At 35.6% G+C, this 15,001-nt stretch overlaps 1 protein-coding gene across 2 annotated transcripts in view; it reads left to right on the top strand.

Moving 5' to 3' along the window:
• The window catches only part of slc25a21 (solute carrier family 25 member 21), a 147,147-nt gene that overhangs the window by 114,775 nt on the left and 17,371 nt on the right, over positions 1–15,001 (top strand). For both annotated transcript variants that reach the window (XM_058056513.1, XM_058056512.1), the window contains exon 4: positions 7,095–7,178. In XM_058056513.1, coding sequence (XP_057912496.1) covers positions 7,095–7,178 — 84 coding nt within the window. The remainder of the gene's footprint in view (positions 1–7,094; positions 7,179–15,001) is intronic.

The raw sequence follows: 15,001 nt of genomic DNA, 5'->3' as shown, positions 1-15,001 counted from the left end.
ATACAATACAATAATGCAATTGAATTGGGCAATTGAATTGGAATTGCATGGAATTGAACCCTGGTCTCCGAGCTGTGAGGTCTACACGCTAATCACTCGACCGCCATGCCACCCTAATTTTATTTTATTTTATTTTATTTTATTTTATTTTATTTTATTTTATTTTATTTTATTTTATTTTATTTTATTTTATTTTATTTTATTTTATTTTATTTATTCTATTTTATTTTATTTTATTTTATGATAAATATATTATATTTATTTTATTTGTGGCGTGCATTTAAAAATGCAGTTTTTAAATAAGTTTTTAAATAATAAATTTTTTAAGTTTTTGTGATTAAGGGAGAACACAAATCCAAAGCTACATGGCCCTGTGTGGAAAAAGCTTTGAATAAAAGACTTGCGGTAGTGCCTTCTTGCGTGTTTAAGAAAGTGGATATCCTGTTTTGCAGCCCGCCATCAGTTGTGCCTCGTATCCACGATATTTCATCTCCATCTTGGCCCGGAGAGAGCCAGTGGACACGTTCCATCCTGCCTGCGGCCTGGACCGGGCCCTCACCACGTTATTTTAACCTAGTCCTTTGGTTCTTTTGGTTTTTCACCATTTTCACCCAGCCGTGAAATGGAATCTACTTCCTGTACTGAAAATGCGACTGTTCCCGTCCTGTTCCTGAAGAGTACTCCGTGTGACATAAGTGGGATCAAAGTTATTACCCAAACATTAGCACCGTCATTTCAGTTAACGGCTTTGGCTCGGCTTGAGAAGACCCTCGCTTAAACGCCCGAGAAATATTTTTTCACTGATGCAACCGCTTTTTCCTGGAAATGTCAGCTAAAGTGTTCAGTTTTTCCGACATGCGTGCTCCAGTTGAGCAACGGGGACCTTTTAAACGAGTCTCCTAACATATAGAGTCGGATATCAAGCCGATGAAAACTTGCTTCGAATGTTTTGGATCGTTTTTTTTAATGCACATCATCGCTTCTCCATGGCAACACTCAAGTCTAAGTGGTGGTGGGGGGGGGGTCACAGAAGGTGAGCAAACATCTGGACTGGCAAACCCCGTGTAGGATCACTTTGGGACAACTTGGAGGCATTGGAATCAATGATGTGGAAAGACCAAAGTTGGTAGGGTTTAGGGTGTAGGGTTTGTAGGGTTTGTAGTGTTTGTAGTGTTTGTAGGGTTTGTAGTGTTTGTAGGGTTTGTAGGGTTTGTAGTGTTTGTAGGGTTTAAGGTTTGTAGTGTTTGTAGTGTTTGTAGGATTTGTAGGGTTAGGGTGTAGTGTTTGTAGGGTTTAGGGTTTGTAGGGTTTGTAGGGTTTGTAGTGTTTGTAGGGTTTAGGGTGTAGGGTTTGTAGGGTTTGTAGGATTTGTAGTGTTTATAGGGTTTGTAGGGTTTAGGGTGTAGTGTTTGTAGGGTTTGTAGTGTTTGTAGGGTTTAGGGTGTAGTGTTTGTAGGGTTTGTAGTGTTTGTAGGGTTTCGGGTGTAATGTTTGTAGGGTTTGTATGGTTTGTAGGGTTTGTGGGGTTTGGGGTTTGTAGTGTTTGTAGGGTTTGGATGGTTTGTAGGGTTTAGTGTTTAGTCTTTGTAGGGTTTGTAGGGTTTAGTGTTTGTAGGGTTTAGGGTGTAGGGTTTGTAGTGTTTGTAGGATTTGTAGGGTTTGTAGTGTTTGTAGGGTTTAGGGTGTAGGGTTTGTAGTGTTTGTAGGATTTGTAGGGTTTGTAGTGTTTGTAGGGTTTAGGGTGTAGTGTTTGTAGGGTTTGTAGTGTTTGTAGTGTTTGTAGGGTTTAGGGTGTAGTGTTTGTAGTGTTTGTAGGGTTTGTAGTGTTTGTAGGGTTAAGGGTTTGTAGGGTTTGTAGGGTTTGTAGTGTTTGTAGGGTTTGTAGGGTTTGTAGGGTTTAGGGTGTAGTGTTTGTTGTGTTTGTAGGGTTTAGGGTTTGTAGTGTTTGTAGGGTTTGTAGTGTTTGTAGTGTTTGTAGGGTTTAGGGTGTAGGGTTTGTAGTGTTTGTAGGATTTGTAGGGTTTGTAGTGTTTGTGGGGTTTTTAGTGTTTGTTGTAGTGTTTAGGGTTTGTAGGGTTTGTAGTGCTTAGGGTTTGTAGTGTTTGTTGGGTTTGTAGGGTTTGTAGGTTCATAGTGTTTAGGGTTTGTAGTGTTTGTAGGGTTTGTAGTTTTTAGAGTTTGTAGGGTTTGTAGTGTTTAGGGTTTGTTGGGTTTGTAGGGTTTATAGCGCTTAAGCGTTTGTAGGGATTGTAGTGCTAGTAGCGTTTGTAGGGTTTGTAGTGTTTGTAGGGTTTGGAGGGTTTGTAGGGTTTGTAGTGCTTGTAGTGCTTGTAGCGTTTGTAGGGTTTGTAGGGTTTGTAGGGTTTGTAGGGTTTGTAGGGTTTGTAGGGTTTGTAGGGTTTGTAGTGCTTGTAGCGTTTGTAGGGTTTGTAGGGTTTGTAGTGTTCCTGCCCAATCTACCCTGATCCAGTCATGCTACCAGTCGACAAGAAGCAACACGTTATCACTTTCCCAGTGAAGTTTCAGTGAATATCTTCCTGTTCTGCTGATGTTTTTGACTCCCGCCAACAGTTTGCCGGCTTGTTGTCCCTGTGATTGAGTGTCCAGATCAAACTGTGTCAGATCATTCCTGTCCAAGTTGTGATCTTACCGCAATGGTCTCTTTGACCAGCTTTATGATCCTGCCCATTAAACTTAACGTTCTGGCTGTAAAGAAATAGACCTGGCCTTTACCTCACCTCCGTGGATGGTTCCCTGCGCTCAAGGGTTCTGAGCAGAAATTTCCACAGATCCTCATCACTGAAGTTGATGTTTTGGTTTCCCTCACCTCCAAAATTTAAAGCCCAGGTTCATCATGGATCTCATGAAACATGCCCACGACAACTTTGGTACTGTTGTTCTTGGGTACATTCTTGTTTCTCTGAGGTTCTCCTAAAATAATCCAGAACCTCCCTTCGGGTTCCGTAACCTAGCCTTAGTTGTTCAAAGTCCAGCCCATTAAGAACTTGGCCTCCACAATCTCAAACTGGTTAATGAGCCTCACTCTTTAGATCCTATCTGTTTTTTAAGGGGACAACCCGTTACCACCGGACTCTGGTACTCTGACCTCTCTTGTTGCCGTCTTGGTCATCTTTGTGGATGGCTTGAGTCTTGGATTCTTCCGACTTCATCTGGACAACTTTGGGCCTTTAAAACCTTCTCCGATATCCTTACTTGTAGTTTGTAGTGTTTGTACGGTTTGTACTGTTTAGGGTTCTTAGTGTTTAGGGTTTGTAGGGTTTGTAGGGTTTGTAGGGTTTGTAGGGTTTAGGGTTTGTAGTGTTTGTAGGGTTTGTAGGGTGTAGGGTTTGTAGTGTTTGTAGTATTTGTAGGGTTTAGTGTTTGTAGGGTTTAGGGTTTGTAGGGTTGACTGTTTGTAGTGTTTGTAGGGTTTGTACGGTTTAGTGTTTGTAGGGTTTGTAGTGTTTGTAGTATTTGTAGGGTTTAGTGTTTGTAGGGTTTAGTGTTTAGTGTTTGTAGGGTTTGTAGGGTTTGTAGGGTTTGTAGGGTTTGTAGGGTTTAGTGTTTGTAGGGTTTAGTGTTTAGTGTTTGTAGTGTTTGTAGGGTTTAGTGTTTAGTGTTTGTAGTGTTTGTAGGGTTTGTAGGGTTTAGTGTTTGTAGGGTTTGTAGTGTTTGTAGGGTTTAGTGTTTAGTGTTTGTAGGGTTTGTAGGGTTTAGTGTTTGTAGGGTTTGTAGTGTTTGTAGGGTTTAGTGTTTAGTATTTGTAGGGTTTGTAGGGTTTTTAGGGTTTAGTGTTTGTAGGGTTTGTAGTGTTTGTAGGGTTTAGTGTTTAGTGTTTAGTGTTTGTAGGGTTTGTAGGGTTTGTAGGGTTTGTAGGGTTTGTAGGGTTTGTAGGGTTTGTAGGGTTTAGTGTTTGTAGGGTTTGTAGTGTTTGTAGGGTTTAGTGTTTAGTGTTTGTAGGGTTTGTAGGGTTTGTAGGGTTTGTAGGGTTTAGTGTTTGTAGGGTTTAGTGTTTAGTGTTTGTAGGGTTTGTAGGGTTTAGTGTTTGTAGGGTTTAGTGTTTGTAGGGTTTAGTGTTTAGTGTTTGTAGGGTTTGAAGGGTTTGTAGGGTTTGTAGGGTTTACTGTTTGTAGGGTTTGTAGGGTTTGTAGGGTTTACTGTTTGTAGTGTTTGTAGGGTTTACTGTTTGTAGTGTTTGTAGGGTTTAGTGTTTAGTGTTTGTAGGGTTTGTAGGGTTTAGTGTTTGTAGGGTTTGTAGTGTTTGTAGGGTTTAGTGTTTGTAGGGTTTGAAGGGTTTGTAGGGTTTGTAGGGTTTGTAGGGTTTGTAGGGTTTGTAGGGTTTACTGTTTGTAGGGTTTGTAGGGTTTAGTGTGTGTAGGGTTTGTAGTGTTTGTAGTGTTTGTAGGGTTTAGTGTTTGTAGGGTTTAGTGTTTAGTGTTTGTAGGGTTTGTAGGGTTTGTAGGGTTTAGTGTTTGTAGGGTTTGTAATGTTTGTAGGGTTTAGTGTTTATAGAGATGTGTGTGTGGGGAAGAGAGCTCTTGATGAACTCTCGGATATCATCACCTCTGTGTATACTGTATGACTGCTCGCTTAGCTAGCTGATGATTGAAGGACTTGCTCAGAGCGCTGATTTTCCAAAGTAGCCCCGGGGGGGCTTTCTGGGGTCTTCTTTCTGCCGGGTTTTACGATCTGCATGGTCCGACTCCGGGGCCAAATGAATCTGCCAGAAGCACTGAGGCTGTTTAGTGTTCTTATCTGGTCAAGTAGTCTATCCGCCTTATTAGGACTAATTCGAGATTGAAGTCCTGTTGGTTTGCCGTGAAAGGCGACATTAGTTGCTTCCTTGCCGGGGGCCTGATGGTTCCCCCCGCTGCCACGACTTCTTTTGGTCCTCGCTTATTATCTCCTTTAGCCTGCACCTCGCTGTTTGCTCCCTGGATTTTTATGACAGGGTAGCAGAGGGCCATGAGGAAATGAGGTGACCCCGGGGTCACTGGTGGAGTCGAGGGACTGGAGCCCGGACCGCTGCCTCGCCAACACTGCTGTCTCATGGCGGCTTTTTGGGGGGACAGTGACCCCCAACATCATGTGCCTTTAATTAAGACCGATTTCAATTTCTTTACAAGGACTCTGTAGTCTTAAATCTTTCATCCTTACCCCCCCGGAACCCCCCCAGCCCTTATTCCACTGTCCCGTCATACCTTGAGTCCTCTTTAATATGGTGTCAGACATCTATTTACTGTGCGATGGTTTACTAGCTATGTGGGAATGGGATCGGAGGGACACCCCTCTAAGATGTTAATTCCCGCGATATGAAAGGCCGCTCACCCCACTAAAACCCCGTCCCCTCCCCCTCCCCCTTCCAGTGGAACCTGTGGGCTCTTTATGGCCCCATCAGGCACCCGCATGGACGACTTACTGCTGACCCCGTGGCCTTGCAGTTGGAGCCACATGAAGCAGGATTCTTGCTCTTGTCTTTGGTTTTTTTCCTGCCCTCTGAGTTGTTGACTTCGCGCTAAACTCGTCTAACAGCGTCGTTGATGCTTCTATTCCTCCAGATCGATTAGCTTCACCGTTCAAATCCGCCTAGCTAAATGTAATGGTAATGGTAATGGTAATGGTAATGGTAATGGTAATGGTAATGGTTTAATTTCATTTGAACATGCATCAGATTACAATTGAGTGCATCCCATAATCAGTTCCCAGTTCCACATGTCCAAAAGGAGTAGGAAGAAGCAAAGCTTATTAAATCCTACCCCTCCATCTGGTACTTTTACAATCAGTAACTGTTACATTTGTTCACTTCCTGCTTTCTTTAATTTAATTTAATTTAATTTAATTTAATTTAATTTAATTTAATTTAATTTAATTTAATTTAATTTAATTTAATTTAAGAGATCCAAATTAAGTTAAGAGAGCAAATTAATTTAGTTTAATTTAGTCCAAATTACTTTAATTTAAGAGCTCCAAATTAATTTAAGAGCTCCAAATTAATTTAAGAGATCTAAATAAAATTAAATAAATTAAATAAAATTAAATAAAATTAAATAAAATTAAATTAAACACGCAAGAAGGCACTACCGCAAGTCTTTTATTCAAAGCTTTTTCACACAGGGCCATGTAGCTTTGGATTTGTGTTCTCCCTTAATCACAAAAACTTTCATTTAAAAACTGCATTTTTAAATGCACGCCACAAATTCAATTCAATTCCATTACATTACATTTTTTGTCCCGTGCCGAAGTACAAGGTGATAATAATTTAATTTAATTTAATTTAATTTAATTTAATTTAATTTAATTTAATTTAATTTAATTTAATTTAATTTAATTTAATTTAATTTAATTTAATTTAATTTAATTTAATTTAATTTAATTTTAAAAATACAAAAAATGTAATGTAATTGAATTGAATTGAATTTGTGGCGTGCATTTAAAAATGCAGTTTTTAAATGAAAGTTTTAATTTAATTTAATTTAATTTAATTTAATTTAATTTAATTTTTTGTCCCGTACCGAAGTACAAGGTGATATGAGCATCCAATGCCATAATGTGTACCATAGTGCGTGTCAATATAGTGATATATATAGCACATCATGACTGGTTCAAGACTCTTCATCCTTGTATTTAGCAAACATCAACTGCTTGTATTGTTTCTTGAATTGGCTCATCGTTGTGCATTGTTTTTAGCCCATATTTCCACACAATAAGTATTAATCAGCATGATTTTAGTTTTACTTAGATTATTATTAAGTATTGATACATAACTGTAAAATGTTTAAGAACAGGATGACTCCCACATGAAACATTTCACAAAAAACAAAAAAAACGTCCTTCAATCGGCTCCGGTCAGCGGGAGTCGCATGGTTAATTGGACGGCTCGGGTTAAATAAATGTTTGACTTGCACGTTGCCTGCAGAAAAAAAGGGGGCCTGCTGGTACCAGCCCTCCCCCATGAAAGCGACAGGGGAGGGAAAACAAACGATATAAATTAGGATGACAAGGCCGGCATAGCCATAATGAAATAGCCGTGATCAGTAAAAAAAAAACCTCGTTAATATATTCAATAAATTCATGAGCTAATTTTGTTCTTTCAGGTTCCAGATCCAGAGAGGAACCAGTGACCCCACCAGCTACAAGAGCCTGGGGGACTGCTTCCGGACCATTTTCCGCAACGAAGGGTAAGTCATCTATGACACTTTTTACACACAGCGAATGTGTGTTAAAATATGTTAAAATTAAATAATTAAATAAATAAAATCAATTAAAATAAAACAAAAAAAATTTTCAATTTTTGCTTTTTTTTAAATAATTTTCCAAATATTTGAACTTTCTTCTTAAATAATCTTGTTTCACATTTTATGACTTTTGTAAAAAAAAAAAAATTAAAAAAAAACATATTTTGTCTTGGATTATTCAACTCTATGCTACTAAAATAAGATTATTTTCCCTCTAATATTACGAGTTTATTGCCGTGAAATTGCAAATTTTTTTCTCTTTAGAATGGGACATTTTTCTCTGAATATTTTGACTTTATATTTTTAAAATGATGGCTATTTTATTACAACATTTAAAATGTCTTGGAATCATTTTTTTCCATAATATTTAGACTTTTTTCAGATAATTGTCTGCAAATTAATTATCCAAAAATTACAACTTTATGGACGGTTAAGACGGTATTTTTTTTCCACAATACTACGACTTAAAATGTTTCTTTAAAATTTAGATTTTGTGCAACTAAAATGACAACATTATCTCTTTATATTTTGACTAAAATATGCTACTAAAATAAGATTATTTTCCCTGTAATATTATGAGTTTGTTGTTGTGAAATTATGATTTTTTTTGTTTGTTTTTTCTTTATAATGCAACTTTTTTTCTGAATATTTTGACTTTATATTTTTAAAATGTTGGCTATTTTATTACAACATTTCAATATTCTTCTTGGAATCATTTTATTCCCATAATATTTTGACTTTTTTCAATTATTTTTCTGCAAATTAATTATAAAAAAAATTAGAATTTTATGGACGGTTGGGGTTTTTTCCCCATAATATCACAACTTAAAAATGTTTAAAATTTAGATTTTAGATTTTATGCAACTAAAATTGCAACTAAAATTACAACAATTTCTCTTTATATTTTGACTCTATTCTTGTAAAATTAATGCTGATTTTTTACTTTTTTTAAACATTTTTTCCTGTTAGCTATCATCCATCCTCCTATCTTTCCTGCTAGCTAACATCCATTTTGTTATCAATCCTGTTAGCTATCATCCATCCTCCTATCTTTCCTGCTAGCTAACATCCATTTTGTTATCAATCCTGTTAGCTAACATCCATCCTGCTATCATTCCTGTTAGCTATCATCCATTCTGCTATCATTCTTGTTAGCTAACATCCATTTTGTTATCAATCCTGTTAGCTAACATCCATTCTGTTATCAATCCTGTTAGCTAACATCCATTTTGTTATCATTCCTGTTAGCTAACATCCATTCTGTTATCAATCCTGTTAGCTAACATCCATCCTGCTATTATTCCTGTTAGCTAACATCCATCCTCCTATCTTTCCTGTTAGCTAACATCCATTCTGTTATCATTCCTGTTAGCTATCATCCATTCTGTTATCATTCCTGTTAGCTATCATCCATTCTGTTATCATTCCTGTTAGCTAACATCCATTCTGTTATCGATCCTGTTAGCTATCATCCATTCTGTTATCAATCTGTTAGCTATCATCCAACCTGCTATCATTCCTGTTAGCTAACATTTATTTTTTTTATCATTCCTGTTAGCTATCATCCATCCTGCTATCATTCCTATTAGCTATCATCCATTCTGCTATCATTCCTATTAGCTATCATCCATCCTGCTATCATTCCTATTAGCTATCATCCGTCCTGCTATCATTCCTGTTAGCTAACATCCGTTCTGTTATCAATCCTGTTAGCTATCATCCATCCTGCTATCTTTCCTGTTAGCTATCATCCATCCTGCTATCGTTCCTGTTAGCTAACATCCATTTTGTTATCATTCCTGTTCGCTATCATCCATTCTGTTATCATTCCTGTTAGCTAAAATTCATTCTGTTATCATTCCTGTTAGCTAACATCCATTCTGTTATCATTCCTGTTAGCTAAAATTCATTCTGTTATCATTCCTGTTAGCTAAAATTCATTCTGTTATCAATCCTGTTAGCTAACATCCATTCTGTTATCAGTCCTGTTAGCTATCATCCATTCTGTTATCAATCTGTTAGCTATCATCCAACCTGCTATCATTCCTGTTAGCTAACATTCATTTTGTTATCATTCCTGTTAGCTATCATCCATCCTGCTATCATTCTTGTTAGCTAACATCCATTCTGTTATCAAACCTGTTAGCTAACATCCATCCTGCTATCTTTCCTGTTAGCTAACATCCATTTTGTTATCATTCATGTTAGCTATCATCCATTCTGTTATCAATCCTGTTAGCTATCATCCATTTTGTTATCAATCCTGTTAGCAATCATCCATTTTGTTATCAATCCTGTTAGCTAACATCCATTCTGTTATCAATCTGTTAGCTATCACCCATCCTGCTATCTTTCCTGTTAGCTAACATTCATTTTGTTATCATTCCTGTTAGCTATCATCCATCCTGCTATCATTCTTGTTAGCTAACATCCATTCTGTTATCAAACTTGTTAGCTAACATCCATCCTGCTATCTTTCCTGTTAGCTAACATCCATTTTGTTATCATTCATGTTAGCTATCATCCATTCTGCTATCTTTCCTGTTAGCTATCATCCATCCTGCTATCATTCTTGTTAGCTAGCATCCATTTTGTTATCAATCCTGTTAGCTATCATCCATTCTGCTATCATTCCTGTTAGCTAACATCCATCCTGGATTACAATTTTGGGGTATTAACAACTTTATAGATACCTCAGAGGTACTTTTGCTTCTATTCAGGTCTGTGACAGATATTTATTTACTTCCTGTTTTCTTTGTTTGTATTTTCTTTGTTTCTAACACTTTTCCTGTGTTTCCTGTTCTACCGACTTTGGTCTTAAACTTTGGTCAACTTGACAGCAACTCAGTGAGTGTGTCTTCTTTGTGATTTCACTCTTTGTTTGCATGTAACGTATTCTTATGGGTATATTTTTTATTGCAGTTATTTGATAGTCTGTGCTTTTCACGGGTGAGAAATGCGTCGATAAATGTGTTAGCAACAAGTCACATAGAAAAGCAGTGAAATTGTCACTCTGCTGGTGCTTTTTAAACAAAAAAAAAAAAAAAAAACAAATCGGTTGTAAAGCTTTTCACAGCGGCCGCAGCGCCGCCCACTTCCTCCTGACAGCTCTGCTGAGACACTGCAGACGTCAGAGAAAGTGGCCGCCGCTGCTTCTGTTTACGGCGAGACGACAGCTTTACAGCAGATATGAAGTGGATCCGCCGCGGGTGCTAGCCAGTGCATCGTGTCATCTAGTGACACTCGCAAATCCGACGCTGGATTCCAGCCAAAGCCTACATCGCATCCCGCTACTGTCGCCGTCACCTCTTCACCCCTTGCGGCAGGCCCACGCGTTTAAAACAATCTCGGGAAAATGGCTGACAAATGAAAGATGGACTCCAAAGTACTTAGCAGAATTTATACAAATAGTGTCGGGCCTCTTGTAGAATTATTATAAAAAATATACATCTCACAGCTCTGGTCCAAGGCCAGAAAAAGGAAACATAAGCGTAGTTAAAATAGCTTACACGGCCTGTTTGAATTCACCAAAACAGCACATATCGGACAGTAAATATGACTTTTAATGCATGCATGCAGACGCCTCTGCAGCCCTTTAAGTGTTTCCGTCTGGAGGCAAAACAAAAAAGACTTTATTCTGCAGCATTCTTTACCACTCTGGCCCACATCCAGAGGCGTGGTCACTGGAATATTAAAAAGGGTTTCCTTAAAGCTTGCTTTAAAGCACATCAAAATGTTTTTGGTTTTTTAACTTTGAGATTTGTCATATGTGCTTGATTTCCTAAGAGTTTGCAGCAAAATGAAGTTTGTTTTTTATCCTCATTTTTGGGTGGAGGCTTTCAGCCATCAGAAGAAAATTTTATTTTATTTTATTTTATTTTATTTTATTTTATTTTATTTTATTTTATTTTATTTTATTTTATTTTATTTTATTTTATTTTATTTTATTTTATTTTCAAACATCATTACTCTTCAGGAGTAATCAAACTCCATGTACTCAATATATTTATTTTATTTTATTTTATTTTATTTTATTTTATTTTATTTTATTTTATTTTATTTTATTTTATTTTATTTTATTTTATTTGAGTTTATTTTAGTTTATTTTATTTTATTTGAGTTTATTTGAGTTTATTTGAGTTTATTTTATTTGAGTTTATTTTAGTTTATTTTAGTTTATTTTCAAACATCATTACTCTTCAGGAGTAATCAATCTCCATGTACTCAATATATTCATTTTATTTTATTTTATTTTAGTTTAGTTTAGTTTCAAACATCATTACTCTTCAGGAGTAATCAATCTCCATGTACTCAATATATATATATATATAAATAAATATAATAAATACATATATTTATTATAATAAATAATAAATATATATATATTTAATCCTCATTTTTGGGTGGAGGCTTTCAGCCGTCAGAAGAAAATTTTATTTTATTTTATTTTATTTTATTTTTTTTATTTATTTAATTTTATTTTATTTTCAAACATCATTACTCTTCAGGAGTAATAAATCTCCATGTACTCAATATATATATTTATTTTTTATATATATATTTAATCCTCATTTTTGGATGGAGGCTTTCAGCCATCAGAAGAAAATTTTATTTTATTTTATTTTATTTTATTTTATCTGCAGCCTGTTAAGTGTTTCCGTCTGGAGGAAAAACAAAAAAGACTTTATTCTGCAGCATTCTTTACCACTCTGGCCCACATCCAGAGGCGTGGTCACTGGAATATTAAAAAGGGTTTCCTTAAAGCTTGCCTTAAAGCACATCAAAATGTTTTTGGTTTTTTAACTTTGAGATTTGTCATATGTGCTTGATTTCCTAAGAGTTTGCAGCGAAATGAAGTTTTTTTTTTAATCCTCATTTTTGGGTGGAGGCTTTCAGCCTTCAGAAGAAAATTTATTTATTTTATTTTATTTTATTTTATTTTATTTTATTTTATTTTATTTTATTTTATTTTATTTTATTTTATTTTATTTTATTTTATTTTATTTTATCTTTTTTATTTTATTTTATTTTATTTTCAAACATCATTACTCTTCTTATCTCCATGTACTCAATATATTTATTTTATTTTATTTTATTTTATCCTCATTTTTGGGTGGAGGCTTTTAGCCATCAGAAGAAAATTCTATTTTATTCTATTTTATTCTATTTTATTTTATTTTATTTTATTTCATTACTCTTCAGTAGTAATCAATCTCCATGTACTCAATATATATATTTATTTTTTATATATATATTTAATCCTCATTTTTGGGTGGAGGCTTTCAGCCATCAGAAGAAAATTTTATTTTATTTTATTTTATTTTCAAACATCATTACTCTTCAGGAGTAATCAATCTCCATGTACTCAATATATATATATTTATTTTATTTTATTTTATTTTCAAACATCATTACTCTTCAGGAGTAATAAATCTCCATGTACTCAATATATATATTTATTTTTTATATATATATTTAATCCTCATTTTTGGGTGGAGGCTTTCAGCCATCAGAAGAAAATTTTATTTTATTTTATTTTATTTTCAAACATCATTACTCTTCAGGAGTAATCAATCTCCATGTACTCAATATATATATATTTATTTTATTTTATTTCATTTCATTTCATTTCATTTCATTTCATTTTATTTTATTTTCAAACATCATTACTCTACGGGAATCAATCTCCATGTACTCAATATATATATTTATTTTATATATATATATATATATATTTAATCCTCATTTTTGGGTAGAGGCTTTCAGCCATCAGAAGAAAATTTTATTTTATTTTATTTTATTTTCAAACATCATTACTCTTCAGGAGTAATCAATCTCCATGTACTCAATATTTATTTTATTTTATTTTATTTTATTTATTTTTTATATATATATTTAATCCTCATTTTTGGGTGGAGGCTTTCAGCCATCAGAAGAAAATTTATTTTATTTTATTTTTAAACATCATTACTCTTCAGGAGTAATCAATCTCCATGTACTCAATATATATATTTATATATATATATAATATTTTTTATATATTTTTAATGGAAAAATGATGTTCTCCACTCATAGGAAAAATATATATATTAATTTGATTTTTTTGAGTAGGGAGAAACATTTTGTTTTGTACTAAAAAATACATTAAAAATACATTAAAAACACTCTTTAAGTATTTTTTGAATAGTGCTATCACTATAAAATGCAGTGCAAATACCAGAAAGTCGAGTATTAGCCTCATTAGGTGTAGCTAATTATGCTAATGTGAAGGTTGGAGTAGACGGTGGTAAAGTGGAAATATTTGCAGATGAAGCAGGCTAGTTGTTTACGTGTGGAAACCTTCCCATGCACGTCCCGGCTGTGGTGTTGTGAGTCAACACCCAGAAGAAGAAGCAGTGACGGTCGTGGGCTGTTCATAGAATAAAACTTTATTTAAACAACAGGCAAATCACACCTAACCGAGCTTTGTGGCATTTGTTTAGGAAGGCCAGAAATTGTGTACTTTACATCGGGACGCAAACGAGTATTCAAATGACGGCCACTCGATGGAGGACATTTTGGTCCTGTAACAAATTTGACAGCCTGACCACACCCGGGAAATCTGCGGCCGCCATTTGAATTCCCAATTGCCTTCCGTCTCTGTTGAAACAACTTGTTTACACACCAAACGCCCCCCCCCCACCCCCCACCCCTCCCTCGTTCTACTGCGTATTTGTTACTTCATGTGCTGATGAAGTACTTCCCACCTGAAGATGACTCTTTGTCTTCACGCTGGACTCGCTGCAACCGCCCGCTTATTGTTCAGCGCTCATATTTACGCTTGCTAGCCGTCCGCCATCATGGTCCGTGTTGCCACAATAACAGCGTACGTCAACTTGTCCTCTTTGTCCCTCCGCTATCTTTCCTGTTAGCCATCATCCATTCTGCTAGCTTTCCTGTTAGCTAACATCCCTTCTGTTATCAATCCTATTAGCTATCATCCATTCTGCTAGCTTTCCTGTTAGCTAACATCCCTTCTGTTATCAATCCTATTAGCTATCATCCATTCTGCTAGCTTTCCTGTTAGCTATCATCCATTCTCTCATCAATCCTGTTAGCTAACATCCATCCTGCTATCTTTCCTTTTAGCTATCATCCATCCTGTTATCAAGCCTGTTAGCTAACATCCATTCTGTTATCAAGCCCGTTAGCTATTATCCGTCCTGCTATCTTTCCTGTTAGCTAACATCCATCCTGCTATCTTTCCTGTTAGCTAACATCTATTCTGTTATCAATCCTGTTAGCTATCCTCCATCCTGCTATATTTCCTGTTAGCTATCCTCCATTCTCTTATCAATCCTGTTAGCTAACATCCATCCTGCTATCTTTCCTTTTAGCTATCATCCATTCTGTTGTCAATCCTGTTAGCTAACATCCATTTTGTTATCAATCCTGTTAGCTATCATCGATTCTGCTAGCTTTCCTGTTAGCTATCATCCATTCTGCTAGCTTTCCTGTTAGCCATCATCCATTCTGCTAGCTTTCCTGTTAGCTATCATCCATTCTGTTATCAATCCTGTTAGCTATCATCCATTCTGTTATCAATCCTGTTAGCTATCATCCATTCTGTTATCAATCCTGTTAGCTAACATCCATTTTGTTATCAATCCTGTTAGCTATCGTCCATTCTGTTATCAATCCTGTTAGCTAACATCCATTTTGTTATCAAGCCCGTTAGCTATTATCTGTCCTGCTATCTTTCCTGTTAGCTAACATCCATCCTGCTA

Source organism: Doryrhamphus excisus, chromosome 19, assembly GCF_030265055.1.
Source record: "Doryrhamphus excisus isolate RoL2022-K1 chromosome 19, RoL_Dexc_1.0, whole genome shotgun sequence".
Taxonomy (NCBI): Eukaryota; Metazoa; Chordata; class Actinopteri; order Syngnathiformes; family Syngnathidae; genus Doryrhamphus; species Doryrhamphus excisus.
Note: the sequence above shows the minus strand (reverse complement) of the source record. Positions and strands in the feature narration are given on the sequence as shown.